This window comes from Podarcis bocagei, assembly GCF_964188305.1.
Source record: "Podarcis bocagei genome assembly, chromosome: 10".
NCBI lineage: Eukaryota > Metazoa > Chordata > Lepidosauria > Squamata > Lacertidae > Podarcis > Podarcis bocagei.
In genome coordinates, this window is record NC_138135.1 from 71828281 (window position 1) to 71843152 (window position 14872).

At 52.1% G+C, this 14872-nt stretch overlaps 1 protein-coding gene across 3 annotated transcripts in view; it reads left to right on the forward strand.

Moving 5' to 3' along the window:
* ORC5 (origin recognition complex subunit 5) overlaps window positions 1-14872 on the forward strand; it is a 103409-nt gene that overhangs the window by 18302 nt on the left and 70235 nt on the right. For all 3 annotated transcript variants that reach the window (XR_014012541.1, XM_081211746.1, XM_081211747.1), the window contains exons 7-9: window positions 5129-5259; window positions 6105-6153; window positions 9197-9287. Coding sequence is in view for 2 of the 3 variants with exons in the window: in XM_081211746.1 (XP_081067872.1) it covers window positions 5129-5259; window positions 6105-6153; window positions 9197-9287 (271 nt within the window). In the remaining variant the exon portion in view is untranslated. The remainder of the gene's footprint in view (window positions 1-5128; window positions 5260-6104; window positions 6154-9196; window positions 9288-14872) is intronic.

Here is a 14872-nt window from a genome sequence, read left to right on the forward strand (position 1 = left end):
TTCTCCTTGCCAAAGTGCCCGGCCGTGGGCGCGTCGTGCAGCTGCTGCAGCACCTTGGCTCGAAGTTCGTCTCCCGGCACGTAGATGGCCCCTTTACGGATGAGCAAGCCATCTCTTAGCTGGAAACCGTCGGCCGCTGCCTTGCCCCTTTGCACCTCTGCCATCTTTGCTTGTGCGAAGGAGTCCCCCTGCAACGCTCGTCGCACCGCCTCTAGGTCCACGGTCGCCGCGGCGCACGCCCACACTGTCGGTGCGAAGATGTGCATGGCGGCCGCTGGTGTTGCGTCCTCCAGATACTGTGGCTTACGGGAGAGAGCGTCTGCCATGATGTTGGTGTCCCCCGGGACATACTCTATTCGGAAGTCGAAGTTCGCAAAGAACTCAGCCCAACGTATCTGCCTCTGGTTCAGGAACTGTGCCGTGCGCCAGTGCTCTAGATTCTTGTGGTCCGTGCAAACCTGCACCGTGTGCTTGGCGCCGATTAGAAAGTGCCTCCACGCCTTGAACGCTGCGTGAATGGCCAGCAACTCCCTGTCCCATATGGTGTAGTTCTGCTCGGACTTGCTGAGCTTCCTGGAGTAAAACGCTCCCGGTCGCCACACCCCCTGCGGGTCTTTCTGCAGCAGGACCGCCCCCACGGCTCTGTCCGAAGCGTCTGTCTCCACCCTCATCGGCTTGCTGGGGTTGACATGAAGCAGCTGCTCTTCCGACGCGAAGAGACGCTTGAGTGCCTGGAAGGACTGCTCCGCCTGCTCTGTCCAAATGAACTTCTTTTTCTTGGAGCTAAGCGTGTCAGTGATGGCCGCCGTCTGCATCGCGAAGCCCTTGATAAACTTGCGATAGAAGTTCGCAAAGCCGACAAACCGTTGGACCTCCTTCCGGTTGCGCGGGCTCTTCCAATCCAACACCGCTCGAACCTTGGCGCTGTCCATGGCGAGCCCCTTGTCAGACAGCTTGTAGCCCAGAAAATCCACCTCCGTCACGTCGAATTGGCACTTCTCCAGCTTGGCGTAGAGCCTATGTTGCTTTAGCCTGCTCAGCACTTCCTTGACGTGTTTGTCATGCTCCTGCTGCGACTCCGAAAAGATCAGGATGTCATCTAAGAAACAGACGCACGTCTTGTAGAGAAGTCCCGCCAACACGTGATGCATAAATGCTTGAAAAACGTGGGAGCCATTTTGCAATCCAAAAGGCATAACTCTATATTCGTAGGTCCCCAGTGGCGTGAACATGGCTGTCTTCCACTCATCACCCTCCCGCATGCGAATGAGGTTGTACGCCCCCCGCAGGTCCAACTTGGTGAACACTCTGCCCTTCCGTACCTTTGCGAGGAGGTCGTCAATTCGGGGCATGGGGAAGTCCGATGGCCTAGTCACACTGTTCAAAATCCTGTAATCTACTACGAGTCTCTTTTGGGGCGTGTCCCGCTTCTTAACAAAGAATACGGGACTGCCCCCCACTGCCTTGGACTCCCGGATGAAGCCGCGCTGCAAATTATGATCAATGAACTCCTTGAGTTCTTGCAGTTCGTCCTCTGACATGGAATACAGTCTCCCTTTAGGCAGCGCCGCCCCCGGCAGCAGGTCAATTTTGCAGTCATATGGTCTGTGAGGGGGTAGCCTGTCTGCCTCCTTCTCGCAGAAAACTTCCAAAAATTCAGCGTACTTGTGGGGAATCGCTTGCAGCGTGCCTAGCAGCAGCTGTGACTCCTCTTCCTCTCCTTCCTGCCTGGGCACAATGCAGTGTTCAGCACAAAAGGAAGAGCCGAAGGTCAGCTGCCTCTGGTACCAAGCCATCGTTGGGCTGTGCTTGTCCAGCCAACTCATGCCCAATACAACGGGCGTGTCAGATAGTTGAGTGACGTTGAAGCTGATGATTTCTCTGTGATTCCCAAGTCGCATCACCATTGGTGGCGTCTGCTTCACCACTTGCCCCCCGAGCAGCTCCCTGCCATCCACCGTGACAACCTGCAGGGGCAGTGTGGCCGGCAGCAACTGCACAGCGTGCCTGTCGACAAAGTCCTGCCCTATAAAGTCCGCATTGCTGCCTGAGTCAATGGTGATTGGCACGTCTATGGTGATTCCATTGGGCAGCTGGAGAGATGCTGTGAGCCTCACTACTGGTTTGGGCGGGAGGGGGTTCACGGGCTGTAAAATCTCTGGGGACTGCGTCACTAACACGTCTGGCTGGGCCCCAGTGCCTCTTCCTCCAGCCAGACTGCGTCGTTTCCCTGCTGTGGTCCTCCTTGCTGCGTTGCTGCAGTCACCATTGCTGAGGCTGCAGTGAGCTTGTGGGGCCTCTGGGGACACTCTTTTGCCATATGCCCTGGTTCCTCACAGACGTAACACTTCCTGTTCCCTCTAGGAGGCTTCGCTTTCACTGCTGCCGGTGCTAGGGCTCTGGTTGCTGACTGAGCCCTTGCACCTCCAACCTCCATAGGTTCGGCTCCTCCTCCTGGCGGAGGCGTGGATTGCGCCCGCGCTGCTTCCCTGGGAAGGAAGGAGGGGCCCCCGGCTGGTTCGCGCCCTCCACGCCCTTCGTCCTTGCTCCACGGACGTCCTTCCAGCCTCACCCCCACTGCCAGTGCCCTCTGAACGACCTCCTGGGTGGTTCGGGGTCTCTCCCCCCTCGCGATCTCATCTTTAATCGAGTTGTGCAGCCCCTCCCAAAAGAGGTCTCTTACAGGAGCCGAATCTCTGTCCCATTCCAGGGCACTGACCAAGGCGAAAAAGCGGGCATGATACTGCCTGACGCTGGCCCTCCCTTGTCTCAGCCCATGCACCTCCTTCCGTGCCAGATCCACGTCAATACTTGATAAAAAGCACCCATCCATCGCTTTAATAAAGGCATCCGCATTCTGGAGCGCCGGATCCTTATCTCTCCATAAATTACGTAGCCATGCTTTCGCATCCCCATGCAGATGGGACATGATGAACCCCACTCTCTCTTGTTCATCTCTAAAGTCTTTATGCAGCAGTTGCAGTGCGCACAGTACGTCGGCTCTAAAGTTGGGATACTGTTGCAGGTTCCCATCGAAGTGAGAGACCAGCCCGCCTGTCCGTCTCGCCAACCCAATTCCCTCCTGCCGGGGTGTCTGCTTTGTCAGCACGTCTAACCTGACCTGGAGATCCCTGCAGGCGGCAGCTGCCTCCTCCTCTCTCTTCCTGGATGCGAGAACCTCGGCGTTCAGTTGTGCCACTGCTTTTCTGAGGTCCTCTATCTGCTGCTCAGCCGTCATGTCGTCTGCCGTTCGTGAGCTCGCTAGTAGGCACCTGTTTCTCTCCCCTCCTCGAGGCTGTAGATGCCCACAATGGGGAGACGGAGCTTACTGTCAGAGCTGCTTGAAGATCCTAGCTCACAGAGGATCACGCTAGCCAGCGATCATTAAGTAAAAGTCTTTATTGAATTACAGTTTCCATTCTCACGCTGCTGCGCGCAAACTCTACGTCTAGTAGCTAGATCGGCGAAGCTCCGTCTGAATCTCCGCCCCTTGTGCACCAACTTAATATCCTAGCCTTGCTCCACCTTTTCCGCCTGACTGTCCTCCTCTGGGTCCCTCTACCCCCCGGGGCTTCTTCCTTCCGGGATTCTTCTGACGCTGACCCGGACCCTCCTGCCTCCTTGCGCCGGGCTTTAGGACCTGGTTCCCTTTCGGGGCTGCTTACTGCGCCGCCTTCCTCTGCATTTGAACTTGGCGCGCGCGCCCAACCTTCCACCTTCCTCTTAACCGTTTCTTCGCTCCCCGATGGAGGTGTGGCCACTCCTGACTCATGCCCTCCCTCCTGTGGCGAGCTGCCAGCGCTTCCCCCCTGGCTCCCTTCCTCTTCCCTGCTTCCTGGCGGTGACGCTGGTCCCGATTTCCAGCTGTTCCCCCCTGAGTCCCTTCTGGCTCTATCTTCCTGGGGTGCCCCCCTTGACTCCCCCCTTGCCCTGGCCACTGGTGCTCCTTTCTGTGAATCCTCTGATTCACTGGAAAGACTAGGAGATCTCGGGTCGTCGTCATCACTCATCTTTTCTTCTGCTTCCTCCCCTTCGCTCTCTGTTTCCTCCCTTGCCCGTGCCTCTGCTCCTAAACCCCTGACAGTTGGTATATAGCATAATGATTAGGGCACACATAGCAGCACGGTGACTTATGAAAGCAGCCCTAAATATCACAATAGGACAGCTGGAAATTATAAATATGTATTGACTAAAGCTGGAATCCATAAAAGTGCATGTTTTTCTGTAGTTTAATACCTAAACTGAATTAACAACTCGGGTCAAATTTGAAATGGAGAATTTGTTCTTACCCTGAAATCTGGGCCTGAAAGAGAAATTGATCAGAAGGGGAACCTTGGAGTTTGGTCTGATTAAAAATGCCTGATTTAGGGTACCTAAAGTTTGTTTAGGTTTGATTGCTGTACTCACAGCTGACTGAGTCCAAAAGTGTGAGCCTTTATCTTGAAGAGAGATGACTGGAAACATGTAAGCTTCCCCCTGAAACTGTTGGGATATTGCCAGGGAGACAAAGTCCATCATGACTCCACGTCGCCTCCAGACGATCCATCGATCTCCCGTAGATACAGTATCAGCAATTAGCGACACGAGCTCCAGGATTAGCTTTCCACATTCCAGAGCTGATGCACGCTCTATCAGCAGAGTTCGCATAGCGAAAGATGCACTCAGGAGAGCATATTTACAATTTTATTCAGCGTTGGTCAGAACAAAGAGAAAACATGACTGCCTGTTTCAGTGTCTCAGACACAGAGAGAAAACGAAAGCATAGACACAACAGAAACATCCTATGAACAGGAAATATGCAGGCTGTGACACAAACATCCTGCTGCCTTTTAAGGTGGAACGGAAATATCCTAACAGAAACCAGACATGGTGATTTTGACAATCACTGTTCTTTCACGTTGGAGACTCCTTACTGCTGGATTTTCCAGAGCTGGTTAAAAGGTGTTCAGTGCTGAATTGCCAGGAGGGGATTACAGGCCCTCTGGCAGAAGGGGTGTTTCCTGCTGAAGTATAACTGTATATCTAAAGTGTGCAAACATTGTTTGTTCTCTGCATAATTTTTAGCCTGAGAACAATTCTATGATGTGCTCATCAGCTTTTTGTTTTTCAATGCTCTTTATTTAAACAGGACACCTGCAAAAGATTCTGTCCCATGACCATCCTCCGGAGTATTCTCTTGATTTTTATGCTGCATATATAAATATTCTGCTTGGCGTTTTCTATCCTGTCTGCAGGGACCTGAAGGAGCTCCGACATCTAGTAAGGGATCTCTTAGGTGCTTTCATGATGAATGTGGTGTCATAGTGCTTTTGATGCTGGCTTTGGAATTCTTAGAATGTCCTATATTACATAGCATGTGGATTCTGTGCTATTTCTCAGTATGTAACCAGGTGTAGGTTGCTAGGTTGTCGGCTCGGCAGGCAAGAAAAAGAAGCTCAGCGAGCCTGCAGCCTTCACAAAGCCACATTATTGATCTGCATACATAAAAGTAACTGTTGCCTACATGTAGGGGCTGGAATAATGCAGCTCTCTCACCAGCAGCTGAGCAAGTTCTGAAAGACATGGTTGCTGTGTCTGAACATCCTTGAAATGTACTAATACCTCTTGGTTGCCTAGATGAATAGGTACACAAATAGAAATTTCTGACTTTTATGTGGCTGGACTGTAACCTACTGTACAAAGATATTTATATCCATTGTTGCACCCACTCCCAGCATGTCACCCTTGGAAAGTTGCCCACTAGGTTATGTGGCTTCAGTACTGAAAGAGATTCCCCATTCCTGTCTTAAAATATGGACATGCATTCAGGACCTTCAGGTTACCAGATATGGCATTATACTGTCCTGCTTATCCATGTCAAAGATTTATTTTGTTTTTATGGCTCTGTGCAGCCACTAATCCAGCTACCCATTTCTTGTTTTATTTCTCCTGCATGTAATTTCATTGTAAGTTGCTGCTCTTCAGGGTTGGAAAGGGGTGTTGCAGCTCCTTTTCAGATAGGGGTGGGATATTTTTAAAACGTGTTCCAGGGTTCTTTCAAATGCCAGGGATGCAAAGATTTAAAATGTGGGATAATACCAATTACACCACTGCTTGTCTTGCAGGCTGCACTCAATTTTTCTAAGTACTGTGAGCCTGTGGTCCAGCAAAAGGGTGAGTGTTTTTCGTTCATATGAATAAATAGTGGATGGTTCTAGAGAGGAGGCAATAAAAAGTTTTCTGAGTCTTTATATGTTTCTGACCATGATTAGACAAATCAGAAGTGCTCCTTGGGCTGATTTACTGTTCCTCCTGCCTTCTCTCTCACCTGGGCATCGTTCTCTTTCAGTTTTGGGGCTTGCTGTGGAGTTACCGTATTTTTCGCCCCATAAGACGCACTTTTTCCCCTCCAAAAATGAAGGGGAAATCGGGGTGCGTCTTATGGGGCGAATGCCTGCAAGCCTCGCGCGCCCGGCAGGAGGTCCCATCGGGTGCGCGAGGCTTGGGGCGGCAGCCTGTCGCCCGAAGCACGGGGAGCCCTCTGGAGGGCTCCCCCTGCTTCCGGCGAGTGTCTGCAAGCCTCGCGCACCCGGCAGGAGGTCCCACCGGGTGCGCGAGGCTTGGGGCGGCAGCGGACTGCTTGCCCGCACCTAGAAGCTTGGGGCGCGCTGAGCTCAGCACGCCCCAAGCTTCTAGGTGCGCGCAAGCAGTCCGCTGCCGCCCCAAGCCTCGCGCACCCAGCGGGACCTCCTGCCGGGTGCGGGAGGCTTGGGGCGGCAGCGGACTGCTTGCCGGGATGCAGAAGCTTGGCGCGCGCTGAGCTCAGCACGCCCCAAGCTTCTAGGGGCGCGCAAGCAGTCCGCTGCCGCCCCAAGCCTTGCGCACCCAGCGGGACCTCCTGCCGGGTGCGGGAGGCTTGGGGCGGCAGCGGACTGCTTGCCGGGATGCAGAAGCTTGGCGCGCGCTGAGCTCAGCACGCCCCAAGCTTCTAGGGGCGCGCAAGCAGTCCGCTGCCGCCCCAAGCCTTGCGCACCCAGCGGGACCTCCTGCCGGGTGCGGGAGGCTTGGGGCGGCAGCGGACTGCTTGCCGGGATGCAGAAGCTTGGCGCGCGCTGAGCTCAGCACGCCCCAAGCTTCTAGGGGCGCGCAAGCAGTCCGCTGCCGCCCCAAGCCTTGCGCACCCGGCGGGACCTCCTGCCGGGTGCGGGAGGCTTGGGGCGGCAGCGGACTGCTTGCCGGGATGCAGAAGCTTGGCGCGCGCTGAGCTCAGCACGCCCCAAGCTTCTAGGGGCGCGCAAGCAGTCCGCTGCCGCCCCAAGCCTTGCGCACCCGGCGGGACCTCCTGCCGGGTGCGGGAGGCTTGGGGCGGCAGCGGACTGCTTGCCGGGATGCAGAAGCTTGGCGCGCGCTGAGCTCAGCACGCCCCAAGCTTCTAGGGGCGCGCAAGCAGTCCGCTGCCGCCCCAAGCCTTGCGCACCCGGCGGGACCTCCTGCCGGGTGCGGGAGGCTTGGGGCGGCAGCGGACTGCTTGCCGGGATGCAGAAGCTTGGCGCGCGCTGAGCTCAGCACACCCCAAGCTTCTAGGGGCGCGCAAGCAGTCCGCTGCTGCCCCAAGCCTTGCGCACCCGGCGGGACCTCCTGCCGGGTGCGGGAGGCTTGGGGCGGCAGCGGACTGCTTGCCGGGATGCAGAAGCTTGGCGCGCGCTGAGCTCAGCACGCCCCAAGCTTCTAGGGGCGCACAAGCAGTCCGCTGCCGCCCCAAGCCTTGCGCACCCAGCGGGACCTCCTGCCGGGTGCGGGAGGCTTGGGGCGGCAGCGGACTGCTTGCCGGGATGCAGAAGCTTGGCGCGCGCTGAGCTCAGCACGCCCCAAGCTTCTAGGGGCGCGCAAGCAGTCCGCTGCCGCCCCAAGCCTTGCGCACCCGGCGGGACCTCCTGCCGGGTGCGCGAGGCTGGGGGCGGCAGCGGACTGCTTGCCGGCATGCAGAAGCTTGGCGCGCGCTGAGCTCAGCAAGCCCCAAGCTTCTAGGTGCGCACAAGCAGTCCGCTGCCGCCCCAAGCCTCGCGCACCCAGCGGGACCTGCCGGGTGCGGGAGGCTTGGGGCGGCAGCGGACTGCTTGCCGGCACGCAGAAGCTTGGGGCGCGCTGACCTCAGCTTGCCCCAAGCTTCTGGATTAGCGCAGGGGTCCGCTAGCCCTGGGAGAGGCGCCCGGCTCTCCCACGCTAGCGGAGACCTTGCCGGCACGCAGAAGCTTGGGGCGCGCTGAGCTCCGCACGCCCCAAGCTCCTGGTGTAGCGCAGCGCACCTGGGGGGGAAATAAAAATTTTTCCCTTTATTTCCCCCCCTAAAATCTAGGTGCGTCTTATGGGCCGGTGCGTCTTATGGGGCGAAAAATACGGTAGTCTTATGTGTATTCCCCCAACCACAATTGGTAATCATTGTTGGAAATGGGGTGTGCAATACTTTAGGGGTCATGGGCAGGCTCATTCGTCTAATCATAGTTAGAAGATCCAGTGTGCTTTTTGGACTCTGCTAAACTAAACAGCAAGATTGGTTATACCCATAGGGCTGATCTCCAAGGAAGGAGAGGGGGATGCTTTCCTGAGAGAATGAGTGAGAAGGTGGGGATGGTGCAATTTCAGTCTCTTGAACAATGGTTAGGTAATTGGACGGTGCTTTGTCTGCACCTGATTAACAAGGAAAGGGCAGGACCGAAGAGTCTTTTAAGCTAAAAGGATGGAGGTAAGGCATAGAATTATCAGTCAGTAGGGCATGGAACTCTTGATCTCAGAGTTGTGGGTTTGAGCCCCACATTGGGCAAAAAGATTCCTGTATTACAAAGAGTTGGACTGGATGACCCTTGTGGTCCCTTCCAACTCTACAATTTCCATGTTTGCAGTTCCAGTTATTCTCGGATTGTACACGTCTGCATAGGAGGGGAGAGTGCATAAGCTGAGGTTTGTTCTACCTTATGCATATCATGCTAAACCATCAGTCCGTTATCAAGACATTTTTCCATTATGCAACATTTGCAGCATAACAGTTATACTATAGTTTGATGTTATGAACATAATCAGTACCAGAATCTCAAAAGAAATGTGCCTTTTAATCTGTAAACCTATATTAAATCCATTAAATCCAAGAGCCAGTGTATCACCTGAACACTTCTCAAAGTTCATCTTGAATCAATACTACTTTTGTGTGTTTGTGATACAGCAAGTGAACGTGACACACGCAAACTTTGGAAAAATATTGAATCCCACTTGAAGAAAGCTATGCAGACTGTTTACCTGCGGGAAATATCAAGGTAATTGTCCCCCTCTTTATTTTTAGAAAGCTGCCTCTCAAGGCTTACCTAAAATGTCAAGTAGGTGCTGTAGGTGGTATTCTATCCTGCTAAAGCAGATGTCCTGGCTTTTAAAAATCTGTTAAATAGGTTACGCCTACCAATAAATGAAAAATAATGCAGTACGTGTCTGTTTCTAAATGGAACATTAGGATAAAGATGTTAGGTAAAGGTGCTGCTAGATGAGATATGGGAAGTCTGCAAATGAGTGTGGTGTGTTGGTGGAGAGGTGCTTGGGGTGATTGATTGATTTAATTAGTTTAATTAATAATTTTTTTAATACAGGAATTATGTATTTTGGTTGCTTTCTATTTTTATGCTGGGGTTCCTTTTGTAAACTATATTGTAACGACCCCTTTGGTTAAGCGACACATGCAATTTGATTTGAGGTGCTTAAATTTCTCCCACTGAAATTTGTGAGATTGACTGGTTAAATCAATTTTCTTCACTTTTCTCTTTCTTCCAGAGAGAGCAGGGCTTGTTGGATATTTGTGTGCATTTGCCGGGGAAAGGTTATATAATATGTACCAGGGCTATACTAGTTTAGGCTGAATGTGTGTGATCTGAGATGCAGCAAATGTTTATATGGAAAAAAGTCTTCTTGTAGCTAGAAGATTAGCATGACAGGGAGAAGTCTGAAAGGGGATTTTGTCGCAGTCCTATACCATCCAGCATAACTGGATACTAACCTCATGCTGTTAATATTTAACATTTTCACTGATTTCTATTGATATTTATGTTACTTTAAAAAGTCAATACTTTAATGCACTTTAGAATCATATTGTACAACTTAGCATTTTGCTATACAGATAATAATAATAATAGTAATAAAAACAATAAATTTTTATACCCCGCCTTCTCTGGTCAGGGCTGGGCTCAGGGCAGCTAACACCAAATATGAATTACAATAAAACGTAACAGAAAAGAAAAACAACAACAAACAATTAAAGTACAGCTTAAAATGCAGCCTCATTTTAGTAGTAGCCCATAAATCAAGACCATAAAGGGAGGAAACATCAGATGTTCACCCGAGCCAGCTATCCATGCTGGTCCTACATGGGCCAGCAAAAAAGCCAAGGGAAAATTTATATACCAAATCCCATATAAGGGGTCAGAGTGAGTCTAAGCCGAAGGCCAGGTGAAACAGCTCCATCTTGCAGGCCTTGTGGAAAGATGTCAAATCCCGCAGGGCCCTGGTCTCTTGTGACAGAGCATTCCACCACGTCGGGGCCAGTGCTGAAAAGGCCCTGGCCCCAGTTGGAACCAATCTAACCTCCTTGAGGCTTGGGACCTCCAAAGTGTTGTTATTCATGGAAGCTAAGGTCCTCCGTGGGGCATACCAGGAGAGGCGGCCCCATAGGACAAGTCTTTTGTAAATAACTGATTGTAGAATATTATTCTGTTTTACCTACACTTAACCCTTTATCCATTTTTCATTTACATGAATGTTGCTGTGCTTAGTGACTATTTTGGCCAGCAGGCCACAAGTAGGGGTTTCCTAGACTTGAGGACTAGCTTTCTGTTCCCCCCTCTCTCCCCATCCCAGGTGAAATCATTTGGTGTTTTCTTTTGCGGGGGGTGGGGGGGTGGGAGTCATTCTTCTTGCTACAATTCCCTATCCAGTTTGGATACAACAATGAAATGGAACCAGAGAACCTGAATGGGGAGTTACCTAGCAACTGAAGCATTGTGTTTGGGTTTTTCCCATTCTACCCCTGTGCATGACAGTTTTAAAGCTAGTATTGTTTCTTTAGGCAGTTTAATATGGTTGGCATTTAATATAGTGCTTTTTGAGTAATCAAAGTATTTCACACACAATGCTTACACAACCTACCCCACATGGTAGGTCAGTAATTTCCCCATAATGCAGGTGAGAGGCTAGAAGATTATGGCTTACCTAGGACCACTTAATGAACTTATGGTTTTGGTGAGAAGTGAACTAGAGACTTGCCTGTTGATACTCCTAAACTGGGTCTATAATGAGGCATCAGTAGTAGTAGTAGTAGTTGCTTGCAGGCCAGGTTGCACCATCCTTAGATGGTTGTTGTTTAGTCGTTTAGTCGTGTCCGACTCTTCGTGACCCCCTGGACCAGAGCACGCCAGGCACTCCTGTCTTCCACTGCCTCCTGCAGTTTGGTCAAACTCATGTTGGTAGCTTTGAGAACACTGTCCAACCATCTCGTCCTCTGTCGTCCCCTTCTTCTTGTGCCCTCCATCTTTCCCAACATCAGGGTCTTTTCCAGGGAGCCTTCTCTTCTCATGAGGTGGCCAAAGTATTGGAGCCTCAGCGTCAGGATCTGTCCTTCCAGTGAGCACTCAGGGCTGATTTCCTCCAGAATGGATAGTGTGAGGGTTTGATTAGCTGCTTGTGCGTGAAAACGTGCTCCCTCAGAGTTTGTGTGCCCCCACAAACCTCCGTGTGTGACGGAGCTCCTCAGACATGTCTGCTCTAGTCACTAGTAGAGTCCGACAGTGGCTGCCTGCGGAAGCGTTTCCAGCAAAGAAGTTCCTTAACGGAAACGCGTCTCCTGGACTCACGGCGTGACAGTTTCCTGCGAGGTATGGGTCTCCCTATGTGAGACTCAGATACCTCCCCACTATTTTCGCTGGAAGCGTCCCTGAGCCCTCCCTCCTGCTCACATTCCCTCAGAGAATCACTCCTCCCCCTGCTGGTCCCTGCTTCAGCAGTTGAGTCTCTTTCATCCTGCCTGAGTCCCTCCACCACCTGATGCTCTGATGGCAGTTCCCTGACATCCACTTCCCCTCCAGGGCCCCCCTCACCCCCTCCCAATTCCTCCCCCCTGGGAGGTGAAGGGCTAAAACCCCGAAACGAATCTTCCTCATCTTCTGACGTCTCGAACAATTCTCTCCATCGATCGTCGTCCTGGCCAGCTGAATCCTCCTCCTCTTCAGAATCTGGGAACCCCTCCAACTCCTCTTCCTCGTCGGTGGTGGCAAAGTATTCCCTTCGGAACCTCGCTACAGGCTGAGGTTTACGTGGGAACCTCTGATGAAAAGTCTCTATTAAAACCTCGTCATTGACATCCTCTGCCCTAACCCAGGTGTTTTCCGACTCCGGTTCCCCTTCCCACATTACCAAATACTCTACTTGATCTCCCTTCCACCTGGAATCGAGGATCTCCGCTACATGGTAGCTGTGTTCCTTCTCCTCCATTGCTGGTCCCCTAGTGACCCTCCCCTCACTGTCTCCTCTATACGGTGACAGCAACGACCTGTGAAAAACTGGGTGCAGCTTCATGTGGTTCGGTAACCGGAGCCTGAAAGCCACTGGATTGACCTGCTGTATGACTTCAAACGGACCCAGCCTTTTGGGTCTTAATTTCTTACAACCTCCTTTGAATGGCAACCCTTGGGTAGACAGCCACACCTGGTTCCCCACCCTGATGCTTTCACCTTCCCTTCTGTTTTTGTCTGCTTGCCTCTTATATTCCTCCTTAGCCCTGTTTAAGTTGAGTTGGAGCTGGCGATGGATCGCTTCCATTTCTTCCACGAACTGTTCTGCAGCTGGAACGCTCCAGTTCTCCCCCTCCCCCCCTGGGAAGGCTCTGGGATGGCACCCGTGATTGGCCAAAAAGGGGCTCATCCCCGTGGACACGTTCTCTGCATTGTTGTAGGCAAATTCTGCCAACGCCAGCTTCTCCACCCAATCATTCTCCCTGTCATTAACATAACACCTCAAATATTGTTGGAGAACCCCATTTGCTCTTTCCGCCTGCCCGTTGGTTTCAGGATGACGGGCCGTCGAGAAATTAACCTCTACATGCAGTAAGCTCATGAGCTTCCTCCAGAACCTGGAAGTAAATTGTTTCCCTCGGTCTGAAACCACCCTCAAGGGGGCGCCATGCAACCTAAACACATTCTCTACAAACAATTTGGCGGTTTCTTCTGCTGTAACCGCATGTGAGCAGGCTATGAAGTGGGCCATTTTAGTTAACAGGTCTACTACAACCATGATGGCTGTTTTCCCTCTAGACCTTGGCAGATCAGTCATGAAATCTATTGCCACTGCTTCCCACGGTCTCTCAGGTGTGGGCAGTGGTTCTAATAAACCAGCCGGCGCCTGCCTCTCCCCCTTGGCTCTTTGGCATTGTTCACACCCTCTCACATACTCCCGCACATCTTCCCTGACCTTGGGCCACCAAAATTCCCTGGTAACCAGCCACATGGTTTTGTGTTGCCCAAAGTGCCCTGCTGTGGGGCTATCGTGCAGCTGCTTGAGTACTTTCTCCCTCAATTCCCCTTCAGGTATATATAACGCTCCCTTATAATACAATGCCCCATTTCTCTCCTCAAAACCACCGGGTTTGTCTTCCTCCCCTCTGAGATCCCTGAGTTTCCCCTGGGCGTATGCATCCTGCACCGTACCCTCTACCAATTCCCTTTGCCCCACCAAAGTCGCCCCACACACCCAGCGGTCCTCTGGAATGATATGGGTTTCTTCGGGTGCTCCCTCCCCCTCCAAATATTCAGGTTTGCGTGAGAGAGCGTCCGCCCTAACATTCTCTGGGCCTGGCACATAACAAATCTCAAAGTTAAATTTGGAGAACTCTTGGGCCCATCTCAACTGCCTTTGGTTGAGCACTCGCGCCGTTCTCCAGTACTCTAGATTTTTATGGTCCGTGCACACTTGCACTTTATGTTGTGCACCAACTAGCAGATGCCTCCATCTCCGGAACGCCTCATGAATAGCAAGCAGTTCTCGGTCGTACACCGTGTAGTTCCTCTCGGATTTGTTCAGCTTCCGCGAGAAGAAGGCACACGGACGCCACTCCGACTCCTCCTTCCCCGGCTGCAGAAGAAGCACCGCCCCTATGGCTCTGTCAGATGCGTCTGTTTCCACCCTTAGCTTCTTTCGTAAATCCACATGCAGAAGTTGTTCTTCAGAGGCGAAGGCCCTTTTCAGTTCCTCAAACGCTCGCTCCGCCTCCGCCGTCCATACAAACTTCTTCTTACTGCTGAGACAGTCAGTGATGGGCGCCGTCAGATGGGCGAAGTTGCGGATGAACTTACGATAAAAGTTTCCAAACCCTAGGAACCTCTGCACATCCTTCTTGGTTTTGGGTGTTTTCCATTCCAGCACTGCCTGTACCTTGCCGGGATCCATGGCCAATCCCTTGTCTGACAGGCGGTACCCCAGGAATTCCACCTCCTTGGTATGGAACCGACACTTCTCCAGTTTGACCCACAGCCTGTTGGCTTGCAGTCTGCTCAACACTTCTCTGACGTCTCTCACATGTTGCTCCTCATTCTCAGAATACACCAACACATCATCTAGAAAGGCAACGCAATTCTTGTAGAGCAAAGGGCCCAGCACGTGGTTCATAAAAGATTGAAAACACGCGGAGCCTGCTTGTAATCCAAATGGCATAACGAGGTATTCAAACGCCCCCAAAGGGGTAAACATGGTGGTTTTCCATTCATCCCCTTTCCTTATGCGTATCAGGTTGTACGCCCCCCTTAGATCCAGCTTTGTGAAAATCTTTCCCTTCCTCACCATGTTCAAAATATCATCAATTCTGGGCATA